The sequence below is a fragment of the Simochromis diagramma genome, unplaced genomic scaffold, assembly GCF_900408965.1.
Source record: "Simochromis diagramma unplaced genomic scaffold, fSimDia1.1 OVJJ01000753.1, whole genome shotgun sequence".
NCBI classification, from domain to species: domain Eukaryota; kingdom Metazoa; phylum Chordata; class Actinopteri; order Cichliformes; family Cichlidae; genus Simochromis; species Simochromis diagramma.
In genome coordinates this window covers 16857265-16875885 of record NW_024387523.1, presented here as the reverse complement: position 1 = coordinate 16875885, position 18621 = coordinate 16857265, and the positions used below count along the sequence as shown (strand labels likewise).

The window sequence follows — 18621 nt, the reverse complement described above, 5'->3', positions numbered from 1 at the left end:
ACAGGGCCTCAAGGCATTTCAAGATACCTCAAACTACCTCAGATATTCAGGAACGCATGATGGGTGTTCTAAAATTCAGAGGCATGGATATCTGTTTCTATGAAAGTCCATAACACCTTACCTTACCTGAGGCCATTCCTTAGGGGGTGATGTTGAAATTGTTGAGAAGTTACAATAACTCTCTTTAGCTAACTTTAGCACGTAGACCACTCAGCGAGCTTGTGGCAACACACAACTTACAATCATAACAGGAGACTTAGGTGGAGGAAATGAGCACCAGTCTAGTGAAAAACCATGAAACCGTATTGTGTCAGTAATAGATCTTCAATGAGAATGCAGCCATAAAAGTGTATAATTACAGTATATATATGTGTGTTGGTTCAAAGTGAAAAGCCATCTGTTCTACAGCTCCACCATTACCCGTCGCCTTGTAACGGTCATGAGACTTATTATTAAAGACGGCCAGCCTCCTTCTCAATTAGGACAGAAAAGACACAACATGTGGCAGCATGAAATTCTCTGTGACACCACTATCTACCAGAGCCAACAAAGCGAAGGAGGGGGGAAAAAGAGTAAGGTCTTGAATTTGTGAATAAAATATGATGGATAGTAATGGTAAGGAGTGGGAGGCAAGATGAGGAATGATCCCTGATTGTGCTTGTCTTATGAGGAGCATCCATCAGGAGTGACATCCGCACAAATAAAACCCAACCCCCCCATATTCAATTATATAACGCGAGGCAGGTTTTACACACAAATACACACACCAAACCGTACACGCAAAATGTGCTCATGCCCAAGACATTCATACAGACACGTGCACGTTATCAGAATCTGATGTGACCTATATTTTGCCTCATTCTTGCAAGAGATTGGTTAATCTCTGAGGAATATTTATTGCACATTGGCAGGACTTTTATATGTAATACAAGCTGACAGTTTCACAAAATAAAAAAAGACTCAATAGAGATCCAACTCACAGTCGAGGCAGGCATGCACACACTCGCGTGTTGGAGGTAAATTCAGCAATGCAGATTAGAGCTGGCTCAAAGGTTTGGGGAGAGCAGAGAATGGGATTGTTTGGAGCCTCACCTGTTGGAAAGGAAAACGGGGACAGCTGAATCCTGGAGGATAGTAGGCTTGATGCGGCTGGACTCCAAAATGCTGGAAAAAGGCAGACAATTAAACAAATAATTAGAAGAATATAAACAACAGACTGAAGCATGAAGAGAGAGCAAAAATGTAGGAAGAGGAAGGATCAAAGAACATGCCTTAGGATGTGAAAGAAGGAATCAGTGTTTAACAAGGTGTAAAGCCAAAAAAAAAAGTCAATGAGGACTCGATCTGAGGTATTCTTTCACAGATAAACAGCCTCACCATGTTAGGCATGTTTGCCTTGGCAAAGCCAATAAATAAGTAAAGACGTGAGTTCAGAAAACTGTTGGAGTGTAATATTTCAGAGACACAATGAAACTGAGGTCAAATTTCTGTAATATTTTCAGGAAAACAATTTGTACGAATTGTTTTGGGGAGGGGTTTTTTTTCAATAAAGAAAGCTAACAAAACACCTACACTGCACTATGTTAGAAATGTGAATGATGCCAAAAAGTACTATAACATTGTCAAAGCAGAACAGGGTACTGCTTTGCTGAACAGTTTCTTACTGTGATTAAAAGCCACCCTTTCTTCAGTGAGTATTTTTCTGAAATACTGTTTCAATGTGTAAATAAGGCATTACCTATTAACAATTGCGCTTATTTGAATAGCAGATTTTTGGATATTGTCCATAAAGTACACTACACTACACTAAAAAAAATAATGTTTGTTTGCCCTGATAAACTTGCTGCAATAATTGTCAGTAAAACTGTAATTCAAAAGTTTATTTATTCAAATTATTTTTAGTTAAAGAAATTATGCTTGGTAAAAGCTTGTAAAAAGAAATTACCTGAAAAGATTACATGTAATCAGATTACTTAAAGTCAGAATTTTGAGCATAAATATTTTCTTGAATGTCAATGATAATTTTAACGGCCAGAAAAGGTCAACTGCAGGTCTTTTCTGCAGTTGATTTCTAGGGAAAGTATTGTTTTGCAGATTATAACCATTAAATATGTACTAATTGGTACAAACATCCAATAGAAAGGTAGAAAAAAATGAATATGAGTAATGTGTATTTTGGATATTTTGATATTTGATATTTGATAATCTGAAAGGAGGCCAGGAAGTAGAATATTGCAAAATCCAGTGTGTTTTAAAAAATAATTCAAATCATACTTTATAAGACATGAACCAAAATAAGCAGTGTATCCAAATGTTGTGCGTTTCTTCCTTGGAATTACACCATAATAATGACAGTCCCTTTGAACTCGCAGGGTGGGGCAAACGTTTCAGAGCTGAGGCTAAAGAACAAGGTTCATCAATATTGAATACACATTAGCAGCTGCTTGACAACATAGTCAAGTCGAAGGCTTGTGTTGTGCTTGTGCACTGTGGTGTGCTGCCCTCCTTTTCACTTTATTTCACTCTGTGTGTGTGTATGTGTGTGTGTGTGTGTGTGTGTGTGTGTGTGTGTGTGTGTGTGTGTGTGGAAAGAGGAGACAGGAGGAGTAAGATTACTCAACTGTACAAGACAACTCATTACATGACTGTAAAGAGCAATAAGTTTCCTGACAAGTGGTTATGTGCCTGAATGCTTTGCTTGGAACACAAACTAAACCTGGGCTGGTTAGTTTGTACTCCATTTGGTAAAATACAAGAATAAACAATATAACCCACTTCTGGGACCTGTTTAAATTTTACATACAGTTTTGTGTCATTGATAAAAAAAAATTATGCGATGTTCAGGCATCAGTGATTATTGCTTTTCCATGCCCGTGTTATCGCACAATTATAATTTAAAAAAGAAAAAAAAGTGCCGAGTTCAGTCATTCTTATTAAATAATATTTTTCATTAATCAAGGTTTATTACATATTTTGCTGGACTCTAAATCACATTAATCACATAGTCACTTTTCCACCGCGTAGATGAGCAAATTAGCTAATTAGAGGAGAGATCCAGTTGACAATTGCAGTCAAGAGGTAATTTATCATGACGTAAAGCCGTGCAATAATGATAAAACTAATAATAATGCTTTGTCATTTGCATTTTGGCTGGGGAATACAACGCAGGGTGCTCGTGCATTGTTCTACCCTCCATTTGATAATGTCAGAATGCGGGTGGGAGGTGGAGGTGGAGGTGGTGATCCAAAAACAGAATGACGACCAGAGAGTGAGCTCTAAAAACTTTATATGCAGTGCGACCCCTTGGCTTCACTTTTTTTTGACTCTAGGCACGGGGACACTTTAGTGTCAGGTTTCAGCATATAAGGGTAGTTGATAGACTTTTGTACTGCTCACTCAATGCCAGACAACATGAAACTGTAGCCAAAACATTATCTGCTACATTGTAAGCTGACGCATGAATCGAGCAAACATCTCCAGGATTTGGGACAATGAGATACATTTTAGCTTCAGGGCTCTCAATGATGCACTTTTTTATGGCCGATGGCTATCATTATTTCCCGTCACTTGGAAGTGCCATCTGCAGCCTTTCACTCCTCTTGATTTTCCATCATGTTGTTTGATGTCACAGATTCCTCCATGACTAATGGAGAAAACCCAGTGGCAGACGGTGCAGTCGGCCCTGTACACATTCTCACTGATGCGTCTGAGCGACTGCTAATCATATTCCCATATCCTTCTGTAGTTCTGCAATTTCTGCAACCTCAGAGTAAATCAAGGGTTAGCATGACAGGTGACACAGAGCATGGTTCACACTGTATGGACCCAGAAACATCTGTGTCTCTCGTGACCTACAGCCAATCAGTGGAGCTCTTAAAAGTTATAGGCGTCTTCTGCTCAACGTACAAGAGAAAACTGTTCCAAGCATCCCAATATCTTTGAAAGCTTTACTGTTTACCTTTTGGGTAGATCAGGAGGCCCTAAAGCCTTCTTTAGGTGTGCTGCAATAGGCCGAGGCTACTGTGGACTTCCCGCGATGCAGTGTTTCTTCTACACCCACCTCTTTTCACTCTCTGTGTGTTTATGCAACACTCTGCATTTAATCATTAGTTATTATTAGGGCATATGCCATATGCAAGATTCGGGAAATCAGTACAGGTATTACAATACAAAAAGAGAACTTTTTGAAAGCAGATGAAAGCAGCCTTGTAAAGATTTAAGTCTCAATAATTTTGTCTGTTAAATTATGCTAATAAGGCAAGTTTTAGAAAGGATTTTACCACACTAAAAATCTAAAACTAAGGAAAGTGCCTCTATCTTTCATTTTATTTTATTTTATTTTATTTGAAACTGTTCAAAAACGGTTTCAGTTAGTTTTAGTTAACTAAACTTTTTTACATGTAGTTTTTGTTTTTTGTTAAGTTTTAGTTTACTATAATTACCTTGCAGATAACATAGGGGCTGTTTTGAGCACATATGTATACAGACTTGCCTTAAAATTTTGATTAAACCTCAAAATTTGCTATTACGAAAGCACACAGATTCTTATTTTTTTTTTTTCAATCTAGTGCTTACCTTACTGCAGGGTGATTAGGACACTTAAACTTCACTAATCTAACTAATGTTCAGAGGTAGTAATCATACCACTCTGATCAATTGGATATGCCGCTAAACACACAAAGCACTAATGTAATTCGTGGATCTTCAGGGTCAAACTTCTAATCATATTCCTTGTCCTTCATTTTGCACTTTGCCTTTCCGTCTTTTTCTGCATTAAGGATATCAAACATACACTCGCACACACCGATACGAACACGCAGACATGAAGACTGAAAATGCCACCAGCCGGAGGATAACAACGGACCAGTGTAGCCTAGCAACAGCTTCAAGGCGGGCTTGTTAGGTGGACGAAGACAGAAGAGCGCGAGAGCGAAAACTTCAGCCTACGGCTCCGCCACTATTACACCACACAGGCTGAGGGGTGCTGAGGCCATCCCTCCTTCCTCCTCACTGCTCCCCGAATGTGCCGTGTTTCTGAAAATCCTACATTTTCAAAAGCCAATCCATCAGGCTGCTAAATGGAACAATTTGGCCACTCGTTTCTTTTTGTGTGTCTGCCAAGTGTGGAACATTTTTAACTGTCAGTTTGTGATTCTGTTTGGTTTTTCATTCTTAAATTTGAAGCCATGGCACCCAAATACTAGCTCAGGTATGCCAACTCCCTAGTGCAATGAGAGGAGCTTAACTTAATTGCTCTTTCTTTGAGGTAGTATCTAATGGATCATGAATTCGATTCTTGAGACAGCAAAGGGTTAAATCAATGCTTAACAGTGGCTCAAGTGACCTATTGAGAGGCTGAGAGTTAGAAACACTTCATATTGCAGGCATATATATATATATATATATATATATATATATATATATATATATATATATATATATATATACACATACAGGGTGGGCCATTTATATGGATAAACCGTAATAAAATGGGAATGGTTGGTGATATTAAAGTCCTGTTTGTGGCACATTAGTATATGTGAGGGGGCAAACTTCTCAAGATGGGTGGTGACCATGGTGGCCATTTAGAAGTCGGCCATCTTGGATACAACTTTTATTTTTCAATAGGAAGAGGGCCATGTGACACATCAAACTTATTGGTAATGTCACAAGAAAAACAATGGTGTGCTTGGTTTCAACGTAACTTTATTATTTTATGAGTTATTTAAAAGTTTCTCTTTGTTCACAGCCATTGACATGTCGAAGAGGTGAACACGTGAGGAGTGGATCGAAATTGTGTTGATATCTGGTGAACGCAGTAACCGGGTCATTGCAACAGATTTCAATGCAAGACACCCTACGAGACCACCCGTCTCCCATGCTACAGTTAGCAAACTGCTTGCTAAGTTTCGTGAAACTGGTTCAGTGTTGGATTTGCCAAAATGTGGACGCAAGAAAACTGTCACTAATGAAGAAACATCAGTGGCTGTCCTAGCTTCATTCAGCAAGAGCCCACAGCGTAGCACTCGCCGCATATCACTGGAGAGTGGCATTAGTCGAACATCCCTTCGGTGGATATTAGCTACTTACAAATGGCACCCTTACAAAGGGTGGGTATACATATATATATATATAGGATCTAGTTAAGTAACCTTGAGGTTTTCAGTAAGTAGTTAGTATCATCCACTTACAGAATATTCTCATCCATACAGTCTACCAAGGGGAAGCATCAAGGATAGAGAGATAGAACAAGGTCTTTTTAGATATTCCTTTCCAGATTCTAGCCTTTCTTTCTGTCCTGTGAAACTTTTATAGCAGAATATTTAGGTTATGGAGAGCATCAGAAGGAGAGCTGGCACATGAGTTAGACCTCTACATGTCTGAGAGCAAAACACTGACAAATACAGACTGAAAGATTTGAATATATTTCAGTGTCTAAGATAGCACTCATAATGTTTTCACGCCATCTATAAACATTTACTTAAATCTCAGCATCAGCTGTTTTGCTGCCAAAAATAAAACTTTCATAATGTCTCTCTCCATCAGCATCACACATTTTACAGTTTCTCCATCTCCAGTCTCTCTCCCTTGCCCAGGCTCGTCGCCTTGCAATTCATTTCTCAGTAGACATCAAGAGACCTTCACATTGCCACTTCCACCCAGGGGGAATGTGCATTGCAGCTTTAGTAATTATCCTGCTGGATTGGTAGTGCTTAGGCCAAAGGGGCAAACCTTAGAGTGCAGCAAGCCTTGCTGTCACTGTCACCATCGCACACGCTAAAAGAAAGTGCAACCCAAATTTAAATAGGTCAGAGACTAAAAAGGGCAGAGTGAGAAAGAGGTGAAGATATAAAAATGTGGTGTTCTGTTTTTAATGGAGAGAAGAAACTTTTTTTTCTTCTCGCTTTACTCACACTGCTAACTCTTTTCTGAATCAAGACAAAAGGAAGATTAAGGAGTCTTGGATGTCTTAGAAAGGAGCTGCCAAAACAGCTTCATACCCAAACAGCTTCATGGATGGAGGATCTCTCCATTAAAGCATATGCATTCATTTGGTGTTTAATGATAGTGCTGGAGGGTGCTGACATACTAAAAATCACCCATAGGTGTTTAGCCAGGCTGAGATCTGGGTCCTTTTTCTTCAGTGCAATGTTTTAAAGATCCAAAATTCACCAAAATAAAAGAATGGGTAACCCAATTCAGACAGTCACTAGCAGCATGGACCTTCATTTCAGGTAAAACAGGCTCTCCTGGACATTCCTGCTGTATGCATCATACCACCAGCTGTCTAAAAGTAATTACTCAGGATACGCCACAGGATCAAAACAGTCACATAATAATGTCTAGTCATTTTCTTTATATCGCCAGTGCTTCAGTCACAGTGGCTCCTCCGGGAAGAGCAGCAAGAGTGACAGTCTTGACCGAATGTGATGCTTCTGTCAGGTAACTGCACAACTTGCTGTATTTGGTTTGAACAACACTAGTCTGTCAGAACCCGCCCACTCTGCAAGTATATAGTGAAAGTAGGTGTAAAAACAAATGTAGCTGAAATGATAACAGCTTTTTTCCTTAGGTATGAGATACTTCAGCATGACAAAGGTTGGACGATAAAGTCATTGCCTGTGCTGTTTCTATCTCTTAGGTAATGCTGTAAGCTGGTAACATTATTGGACTGACCATAGTTTAAACACAGACTGTACTTAAAAGATGGACAGGCCCACTGTGATGTCACTATTTCATTTCTTGAAGCCAACAGACATTGCATATTCATATTGCCCAAATACTTTATTCTATCTTGTTCTTCTTTACAAAGTTAACACCAGGCTGTATTTAGTAAGACTCAAAATTAGCAATCGAGATCATAATGTCAAAAGACTTTAATGAGGTTACAGGTGAACAAAAGCCAAGGGCCTCTGAGCACACTTAAAAATACTGTTTTTAAAAAAAATAATCATTCATGTACAACCCCTACAACTCACTCTTGAACACAAATAAAACAAAATATATGTAGAGTAGGGCTGTTCGATATAACGATATATATCAGATGACGATATAAAAACGTCTATCGTTTCATTTTATGCTATCGTTTGTTTCGTGGTGTCACAAAATAAACTGTTTGCGGCAATATTTTTTTCATCGTTTTGATGGTGACAGTAGTGGCTGTATTAATTTCTTAAAGTTCTCTCTTTCTCTTATATTTAATATAACCACACTACGGATGGACAAGCGCCTGTTTTTATGCGTTGTTAGCAACAACGATGGTAACAGCATCGCGTGTCCGCTTGTTTATTTTCCACATAAACCTTTCACAATAAAGCTCAAGATCCTGTTGAGACTTTTCAAAATAAACTGAATCACGTGAAAGATGCAGAGTGTTTACGGATCAGAAGCAAAAAAAAAAAAAAGAGCCGTCGGGTGCTAAAAAATAAACCTTAGACTCCAACGTTAGAACAGGCTTTTGCCCGCAGCACGCTGTGTAATAAATGCTCACAAAGAAAACGGCGTCCGTTACAACTTATGTCTAAAAATGTATCGTTACTCGACTCCAGGTACACGACGCCCAGCTGGAAACACTTCACGTAAGTCGAGCTGCTCGAGATTCACAGAATTTACAGAATTTATATCGGGATATGAGATTTTGGTCATATCGCACAGCCCTAATGTAGAGAAGTAACTGTTTAGTACACTCACCTGATAGCCAGGAGGGTTGCAAAATCTGACAAAGTGGATTTGGTTGCAGGGGTGAAAGCAGCACTGTTTCAAGGTTATCACCTTCTGATTTGATCCTGGATGGAAAACTGTTGCTTTCTTGTTGATTTTTGGAGTAGCACCATATTCAGCTTTTAAAAGCAAAAAAAAATGAAGGACAACTAGGTAAGATTGAGAATGCTGGAAGCTTCTATACTGAACCTACTTTCTTAATTAAAAAAAACAAACAAACAGTTTTTACATTAGTGAATCCCAGGAAAATTATAATATTTTTTAGTTTACATAAATTTCAAATATGATATGTCCCATGTATACATACCCTTTGGGGGTCTTACTTTGATAGCACAAAAGTAGCATCAATAATATTCATTTTTTTCACTCAAACACTATTTACAGACTTTTAGCTAAAGCATGAAGACTGTTGATTTTTCAGCTCCACTGCCTTGCAAAGTTTCTGCAGTGGTTACATCACTCTGTCGTTTAAACATCTTGTTAATGCATATTCTGCTGCAACACATCCAAACAGGCGTGCCAAAGATTTGAATTTATACAGAAAACAACTGCGTGTGCTCCTCCGCATTTAAACTGTAAGTACAAACACACAGAATCACAGAAGCAGCTTCTCTGGAGAGGAAGCTGGCTGAAACATTCAATTTAGTTGCTGATATATCCAGATTTTCTTTTTCTTTTCAGGGAAACTAAGAAACATAATTTCATTGACCAAATGTGCAGATACATGCCTAATCTAAATCATAATTTCATCAAGACAAGTTTGATAATTAATCACATTTAAAAGCAAAGTTTTAACATATTCCAGTCATACATACGAATTTGATCCTCTTAAAACCACATCTGACTTGCAGAATTTGATCTGAGGCAGAAAACAGATGGATTAATGAAATTTCAGTTCAATATCTGCTTTGGAACCAGAAAGACACGTGCGTGTTGTTAAACCACCACTTTATTATTTATATCGATATCAGACCACCTCAGTGCCAGAGACCTGCCAGCGTTCAACGTCGAGCTTGATAAAAGGCAATTTTTAATTGATGTCACAAACAGTAACAATGGTGCAAGATGGAGCAGCAGCCATTTCAACTTCAGCCTCATTTGCATCCAGTAATTATGCCAAAATATCACAATTAATTTGACAATGATATATGGATGTATGAAAACTCTAAACGCTTGATCTTTGAGGTGCAGCAGAGTAAAGGACAAAATGGCATTCTGTAGCATTTAGCATTGAGAGCACTGCAAAATAAGGGATCGGGAATGATCATGATGAATTCTTCATGTGGGCCCACAGTGAAACGTAATATCCGATGTCCTCTGAATGTGTCATCCAACACATATATACGCACACACACAAGCACACATTACCTGCAGATGCCAAGATATAAGTTTACCTTTGGCTTTGTTAATGGTAACTATCTGCTGAAAGGTAGCAGGTCTGGCTTTCTCCTGAGGGGCAGCTGCTTGCTTCATGCCTGCCTTGGCAGCGTTAGCCCAGGACCTGGCACTGACACCCACGCCATCTGCACCTGCAACTGCAATATGAACAGCAAGGGAACGCGGATTACTGCTATGGGCATTTTGCATGCACTGTGTCCTGTCTGGCCTGTGCCATAGGTAAGCCTAAAAAGAACTGTGTTCTTCTCAGCTGCAAAAAAACCCCACAAATTTTCTGCAGTCTCCCCCTCTGGGGATCGACAAAGTGCTATTGAATCAACAGGGCCATGCTATCAGAGAGTATATTCTATCATATCAGCGCTGGCTGCGAACTGCTGGAGGAGGGCTAGCAGTGTGTATATCACATATGCACATTTACTGAGCAAAGCAGAGCCGCCTTCAGTTACAGCTCTGCACCTGTTAAAAAGGCGAGGGGAAATCAAACAAGACCAAATAGATTATACTGTTCCATACGATATAAAAATATAGCTGGAATAGGAAAGGAACGACTTCTCCAGCGCAAAGTTCATGGAGGTACTGTATCCACTGTACAAGGCATACTCTCTACTTAAAATGAACATGTACTTATGCATGTGTACTTATATCTGTGCTCTGTTCTGCACCAACAGGAAGGCTCACCGTGTAATTCACTTTGCCACTGCAAAATAATCCCCTCATTAAAAGAACATTTTCCCACTGAGTCATCCAAGTGAGCAAGTACTTCTCAGCAACAGCAATGCAGAATCACAGTGTGTTAACACCTACACAGAGACATGTTTGCAATGTTTGCAAGCGCGGATGTGTCTGTGAGTTTGTGCGCACATCTGCGTGTTTGTTGAGGATTAAAGGTGGCAAAGCGCTGCCCTGTGATTGGTAAAGTTGCTTTGATGTTTCATCTGGCTATTTTTCTATCAGTAAGTAGAACTCAAGGACAGAAAACAAAGTAGTAAAGCCACCTGCTTCGTGGCAGAAACAAAAGTGCTCCGTTAAATGGGCTTCAAAAATAACCGAGGAGAAAAAAAAATGTAGCAGTCTGAAAGCTGGACTCTTTGACAAGCGAGAGTTTCTGCCTGGGACAGGCTGCTGCTGCTCCTCCTCTCCTGTCTTTAATTACCCAAGTACGAAGGTGTCTCTAATATTAATAATGCATTGTCAGAAAGAGATAATGTGAGAGTATTTCTAGCTCCAGAAAGCTTTAAGAGTGGCATAAAGTTATATTTGTCAGCACCAGATTATTTATACTGCCTGATAGAAGGAGAGGCATGTTAACGGCATAGAGACACATGGCAGATTTATTACCTCTAGGCGGCGGCTGCTTGTTGGCCTTCCGTTGCTCACAGCTGATGGTGGGTGAGTTGCGATGGCGGACTGTGCCAAATGTTTGAAGGTCCAGCACAGATTTCTGATCTCCTGCACAGATGGAGGAGACCTCGTGGGGCGAATTTTCCAATCTCCTCTCATGGGAACCCCTACAGCTTTGGCAGTGGCTTGTAGTAGAAATGAGAACTCCTTTCCCCTTTGCATCGTTGGTCTTGGGATTCCTCTGACGCAATCCACCAAGCGCTAAAGGGTTCTTTGGGGGCTGGAGGGCTGGGAAGTCAGCCAAGAGGTCATAAGCCTCTTCCTGCACTGGGACTGCTGGTGGTGCTTTGGTTTTTGAGTTTGCCTCAGGTGCTTCTGGTTTGCCTTGGATGGGAGCCTGCACAGGGTCATTCACGCCACTTGCCAACGTGACAGTGGGTATGTCATGTGGGTGGAATGAAAGGGGAATCTCCCACTGGCCTTTTATCTTCCCCAAGGCTGGCGGCCCTGTGAGAGATAGTGGAATGCCAGCGTTGATGGTGGTGAGAGCAGGAAAGTCTTCATCAGCTGTAAAAAAGGAATCCTGCTCATTGTCGCAGCTTCGCTCAACAGATGAGCTTGGAATTTCCTTTTTCTTCACCACTTTTGCACTAACCACTGAGTCATTATTGCTGCTGTCGCTGGCACAACTTTGCACCCCAGGTAGACTAACAGCATCACTCTCATCACTAGAGTAGCTGTCTGAGCCCCTACTTGCATTCTGCTCTTTCTTGCTTCCACATTCATCCCCGGGTAGTTTAGAAGGGTGTAGAGAACCTTCTCTGTCTGGCAGGTGTGGGGTGTGGCCTTCAAAGCAGACAGGATTTGTCACCAGATGTTGAGGTGCAGGTACAGAGCTCTGTGTGCCTGTTCTGCTGGATTGAGAGACCTGCATCTTCTGAAGAGAGTTTTCAACACTCCTTTGTTTATCTTGCACATCCCTCTCCCGACAGGACTGCGAATTCAAAAACAATGGAAAATACTGCTTGCATTAATTAGCGAGTTTTAGCCGAATACGGATAATGCTATTTTTATTCATGCTGAGAAAAGCAGATGTTATTAGATTTGATTAAAAAACCCTCACCGACTTTCTTTTTCCGCCCGCCTCTTCCTTAATTTGCCTCATCTCCACTTCCAGCACAGGGCTCAGCACCCGTGCGGGGTTGGATAGGCCGTGATGTCTGCGGCCCGAGAGATAAGGACAAGGAAGGGTGAAGTCAGTGTGGTATTGCTTCCTGTCCTCCTCATAGTGCGTGTAATCATCTGTGTCTTCTTGCTGCTTCTCAGCCCTGGACAGGAAGAGAAACACAGACACGTAGGGTGTGTGTGTGTGGCAGGGTTAAACAGATCTTTTTGCATGTAACAGGCTATCACAGGATAATTACCGCCACTTCAAGGTTAGCCAGCTCATGTCATCTTGTATGCACCTTCTTTCCTCCCCCCCGTGAAGAAAATGAGAAAGTGTGATAGCGATGTCACTTAGTTTCCCGTGCATTGTGTGTTAGGCATGCTTTTTGAAGGCATTTATAAATTAAATGACATTCATTTTCATACTAAATCACTGTGGTGATCATGCATAAAGAAAAGGTCACTTGTATCACAAACATGCCAAAATGGGCTTAATTGGAGGTACTGTCAGATTTTCTGCTTTCTGACATCGCATTTTAAGATGCAATAATACACCTCCAGGGGAAATAAGCAGTGTTTTTTTTTTTGTTGGGGGGGGGGGGGGGTTACCCTGCATAAGATCCTTCTAACCTCACTGCCCTCACCAACAGGTAAACCAGTTTCCCTAGAAAATAAGGAATCACAGAGTCCACGGCTCCAACCTGTATGTATGATGCATCACCCGCTTCAAAGCATGACTTTTTAATGAGGCTACTCTTTAGTCACCAGCCTGTCGACTGTCGAGCTGCGATGCGGAACAGACGGTCCAGTGAGACCCGGGATGCTTATGATAACGGAGACGTCATGGTAGCTCTGGGCGGTGGGTGAGCAGATGGTGTACATTAACATTATACAGTGGGTTTATGACCACACAGCAGCCCAACTGATCTCCAATGAAGTCTTGGGATCTTGGTTATAAGTTATAAAGAGGCTACAACTCCACATCCATCCAGTTAATCCATTTATTTTCCCATAACCCTATCTGTTTTAGGCAAAACAAATGTTATGATTTCTAAAATGAGCCTGTGGGCCATTTTAATTAAATATAATACACAAAATATAAATAGAAACTTTAGACTGGCCTGTGGGTTTAGACAGTCAATCGTAATTTTGCTTTTTGATTAGTCATGGTTAAAATAAACTACCAAAAATAGACACTTTATCCCCATTTTAACTCTAGCCTATGACTGATGTTGCCACGGTAACAATCAATGACACTTGTTTTGAGCTGAGGTATTCAATAAAAGAGGGAAAAAACATTGCTGTGGAAAGAGAGCACTAAAATGCCAGAGTTTTTAGGAGACCACAGTAACCTACTGGAAACAAAGGAAACAATCCTGAGCCTGACTGAAGTATTAACAGAAGTGCTGAAACCTGCCACATTAGGAAGTTCCGTCACAGGCTTGCACTGTGTTCATTATAAGCAACAGGAGGTTTCCATCACTGTAATCTCTTTTTTTATCCACATTTTTTTTTTGTCATTATTATATTATTTTTGCTGAATGTTCCAAGTAAAACGTCCTTGCAACAACTGAATTCATCCAAAAGAAAAGACCAATTTTCTGCCAGCGTAAACAAAGCCAGAGATGCATAGTGTTACTTGGTCGGCCATGTTTTTCTTCTTTGGAAAAAAAAGAAAATTGCAATTAATCTAGAATACATTGTATGGTAGCGCTGCTTCAGTCAGAGGTCGAACTGCTCTGTGCAATGAATACACTGAGATAAAATGAACTGGCACTTATATAGTAACTTTGTACCCAGTTGAGTAGAAAGGTACTTACATTCCTCCCTGGAGGAGTCAGGGATCAAGCCAGTGACCTTCAAACCAGCAGATGACCTGCTCTACCAGCTGAGCCACAGAAACCCCTAATAACCCTGGGGCTGCCCCAAACCAGATTTGTTCTGATTGGCTGCTCCTCCTAAACACGAGGTCTGAACAGTAGATGGGAGGAGCTTCTTCACAAACAGCAGACTTTTGAGATGCTGATATAAAGGGAATCTGTTCTCACTGATATCATAGGGAGTCAACAGTGGGAACTTTATCATTATTATACAGCATGATTATTAATGACTCATAAATTACCTGATCTACTGAACAATAAAGTATTAAACATTTGAATGCTGGGTTTCAATAGTTACTACTTATAAACTATGTTAAAGACGCTTGTAAACTCCAAATTATAACTTCACCATCTGCATTATTACAAAACAAAACAAAAACACAGAATACTGGCTGTACCTGTTGCCATCTCCTATATTAGATATTACAATGTTAGCACTAATTACTGAGGAGCCTACCGCTTCCCATTTCATCTAAATTAGATGAAAGCACACCCCAGGAACAAAATGATGAAGCTGCTTGAGCTTCATATAGACAGACTGATTAAACCTGGATAAAGTGTGATATGAGACATAGTGGGTTCGCAGTGAGGTTAATTTCATAGCTTATGGGTTTATAAGCGATATGAAGGCATGTTTCATCGCCTATGATGGAGAGGTCAGTTATAGCCTGTATAGCCACAGATAACCCTACCTGTGACTTGACATTATGACTGAAGGAGTGTCGTCTTTACTAGCTTGGATTTCCAGTGAACTTTGGCCTCTTCCGGGTTTCACCTGGGTAGCTTTGCTCCAGACAATTTTGCACACCATATCATAGCTGTCCCTCGGTGCGTTTGGATGAATCCAAGCGAAACGCGGAAATGGCGCAAATGCGCCGAGGAACTGATTTGAAGTTACTGACGTCCAGTGATCTTCTTCCAGAGGGACCATTTTCCCTCTGCTTTTCGTATACATGGCCATATCGATCTTCTTTACAGAGTCCAAATGTGTATTTTTAAGCTGTTTCTTTTTTTTCAAAAGCATGTCAGCATGTTAGGCTGTCATGGCAACCAGTATCAGTTCCAGAATTTCAACAATTATCCAGCGGTTGTAAGGATAATCTTCTGAGACATTTCATTTCTTAGTATTTCAGTGCCTGACATAAATAAGTTGCTGCAACATTTCTCTCCAGTAGATGGAGGGGCCTTCCCCTAGTACATCTGGGCTACATGCATGTAAGGGTTCCCCTGGCCAGCTGTAAGCGTAAATGTTTTAAGTACAGGAGGCTTCAGAATCTCAGTTAGATCTATTTCCTGAACTTCTGGAAAAAAAAAATGCAAGATTGAAGCCCAGAACAAGCTGGTGAGGATGAGTGAGCAATCCAGCGTTAGCAAAGTTTAATTTAATGTTGCATGAAGACTATTTATGGCCTCCATCATATATGTCGGGGTTGAAGGCCGACACGCCTTTCATTATCCCAACTGTTTCCACGCGCGCAGCATTATGAAAAAACTAATTATATCGGTCATATGCAAAAGTGGAAATGACATTCAAATTTACTGGCCAGGGTTCTGGCCTGTTAAGCATCAATTTCACGTTTAGTGAGCAGCAAGTGGACTTCTGTGCTAAACTGCCGGGAAATCCCATTGCTGGTCTGAATGGATGGAGACAATGGCCTTGTTGGTGGGCTCCCCTAAATCTTACTTTTACAAATTTTATTAAGGCGTATTAAAAGTTTCGTATTATTGTTATTATCATTGTTGTTGTTGTTGTTGTTATGGTTGTGATTATTATTATCGGGAATGGCAATCAATGCATAGAAATTGGAAGAGAAGGGTTTAAAAGCTAAAACTTATAACTTACATACGCCCTTAATGAGTTTATTTTGAAATGATGTTCCAGCACAAAAAAATGTGGGTATATGATATGACTAGTGATGGTAGTGAGGACAGCCAACCGAGAGCTGAGAGAGAGAGAGAGAGAGAGAGAGAGAGAGAGAGAGAGAGAGAGAGCGGAGAGAGAGAGCGGAGAGAGAGAGCGGAGAAGGAGCAGGTCTGCAGTCGGAATCTTGGGCGCCGCGCAGACCCGAGACGACTGTGGCCAAGCGCTGAGATACTGGGAATACATACTGCATATTTCTCTATGTACAATAAGATCGCTGACCACACTCCGGCGTTGGTTGAAAACTTCTCAAACCAGGCAATCTTTCTCGGATCCGGATATCCTCCGTGGTTCTAACCAGTTCGTTCATCCTTCCTCTGAATTTCGGTCTCATGACGACTTAAAGCGTGGATTACTGGCACCGTAGATGCTCTTATTAACTGGAGATAAATTAGACAGAAGGACAAGTAAGTGTTGCCGGAGAAACTAGAGGAGGAATCTCCTGATTTCTTTTTTTTTTCTCTTGACGTGTATCTGGTAATCTCAGTTATATGCGTGGAGCTGGCGAGGGTTTTTTTGTGATTTTTATTCGTGCTGGGCAGATCACTGACCACTTGAATCGCGTCCCCCCTTTGGTTTGCCTTCCCCTCTTCTTTCCCCTCCTTTAGGTGTGAAATCTATCTTCTCAGACAGAGACTCTGAACCCCTCGGTCCCCGCATGACATGGTTCAGTCCAGCTGCGAGCTCCGAGCCTCCTCCATGCATTGGGATTTTTCTCAGCGCCGACACCGAGTGAATCTCCCTTTTCTGACCGTTTGAAAACTCGTCGTGCCTGCCAGACCAGAGAAAAAGCCCTGCCATGACCGCCGCTTCAAATCAGGACGGAGCAACGGGACTTTTCAGGAGACCGGAATGCGCAGGCAGGAAAGTGGACGGAATACGGATTTTTGCTCTAATGAAGGCGGGAGTGCAGGCGCACCATTGGAGCCGGATGCTGTTCTTATATATGGGGCTGCTGGTCGCCTCAGTAAAGGGTAAGTCCCCATCTTTAGAGCTGAAGACATGCAAAATGCAGCAGGCTTACCCCCACCCCCCTCCACCGCCCACCCTTTCCCAATCCCTGACTGAATGCAAATCAGTATCAGCAACACGCAGGCACACGCTCATCCTAAAGGCGCATTTAGGATCAGGCTCGCTCCGATGTTGCTCTTCCACCTCACAAAGTTATTATAGGTGGCTGGTTGGGTGGCTATTTTCGTGACAAGCGGATCGAGTTTCGAGCTTCCATCCTTCACTCTATTGATGGGTTTCGTTAAAGGACTGAGCAAAGCTGGGCATTTTGTTAAAAACAGGAGGGGAGCGTTAAATGTGCTGCATGGACGTACTGACGCCGAGTGAATGAGGGCTTCACACGAAACCCTCGCTGTTAGTGCAGCATGTGCTGCATGCATGAGGAAATCCACCGAGGTGGTCGAGCGGGCGGCTGATTGTGATGCTGTTCAGTCCAAAAGGTGTGTGCGTGTGCGTGCGTGCACGTGTGCGCGGGCGCACTGTGGGTCATGCTCTTCTTTGGGACTGCTTCTTCTCAGTTCTTCCTCATCGCATCCACAAGCATTCTTAACTTGTGAAGCAACCACCCATAAACAAATTTTGCGTGCAGTTTCTATCTGTTGTCGTGCATGCATGGGGAGGCAGGCCTAATTAACTTACTTTGGGTTTTCTGCCCTTGATTAATTTCAAATGGAAATCTTGCAACCGGAGCCCGCGCATTCAACAGATTATCATTACTAATAATTTACTTCCACGTCCAGTTCTGATGTCTTCCTGAAATGTGAGGCTCTGTTACAAATAATCTTCTTCTTCTTCTTCTATGAGACATGTTACGAAAAGCATATTTAGAGCTCAGGGTGTTTCGGGGAAGAGCCGCAATGATTTTTGCCGTCCCGAGCAGGTCCTTTGGCAAAGAAAGCCAACCGTTTTATCACTGTCTTGGCTCCCTACCAGAGAATGGACACTATTTTTAGCAAAAGCCAAGAATACTGCCATGGCCACAATATGAATTTGACAGTGAGTCATTGCTCTGTGTTAGCCCACTCATGCCTTTTTTTGGACGGCTCATAATCCACAAGTGAGTGGAAATAGACACATTTTCGGCATCGCCATAAACGCACACACTCACACACACGCTCGCACACACAGTGGGCCGTGCGATTTCACGATGTGTGAAAAGTGCGAAAGTGTGCTTTGAGGTTG

General features: G+C 41.4%; 2 protein-coding genes across 6 annotated transcripts in view; one reads left to right on the top strand and one right to left on the bottom strand.

The window, feature by feature from the left end:
• The window catches only part of LOC120727059, a 41680-nt gene extending 25712 nt beyond the window's left edge, over positions 1-15968 (bottom strand). For 2 of the 4 annotated variants that reach the window (XR_005694419.1, XM_040021193.1), the window contains exons 1-7: positions 15200-15968; positions 12885-12941; positions 12584-12788; positions 11458-12454; positions 10116-10256; positions 8692-8840; positions 1093-1164 (exon numbers count right to left, since the gene is read on the bottom strand). Coding sequence is in view for 3 of the 4 variants with exons in the window: in XM_040021193.1 (XP_039877127.1) it covers positions 1093-1164; positions 8692-8840; positions 10116-10256; positions 11458-12454; positions 12584-12788; positions 12885-12941; positions 15200-15531 (1953 nt within the window). In the remaining variant the exon portion in view is untranslated. Of the gene's footprint in view, positions 1-751; positions 1165-8691; positions 8841-10115; positions 10257-11457; positions 12455-12583; positions 12789-12884; positions 12942-15199 lie in introns of those variants that run through there. The other 2 variants (XM_040021192.1, XM_040021194.1) reach the window with 2 other exon arrangements.
• Positions 15969-16521: 553 nt separating this feature from the next.
• csmd2 (CUB and Sushi multiple domains 2) overlaps positions 16522-18621 on the top strand; it is a 261451-nt gene continuing 259351 nt past the window's right edge. The window contains exons 1-2 of one of the 2 annotated variants that reach the window (XM_040021190.1): positions 16522-16835; positions 17037-17402. In XM_040021190.1, the coding sequence (XP_039877124.1) occupies positions 17228-17402 (175 nt within the window). In that variant the 5' untranslated portion in view covers positions 16522-16835; positions 17037-17227. Of the gene's footprint in view, positions 17403-18621 lie in introns of both variants that reach the window. The other variant, XM_040021191.1, reaches the window with a different exon arrangement.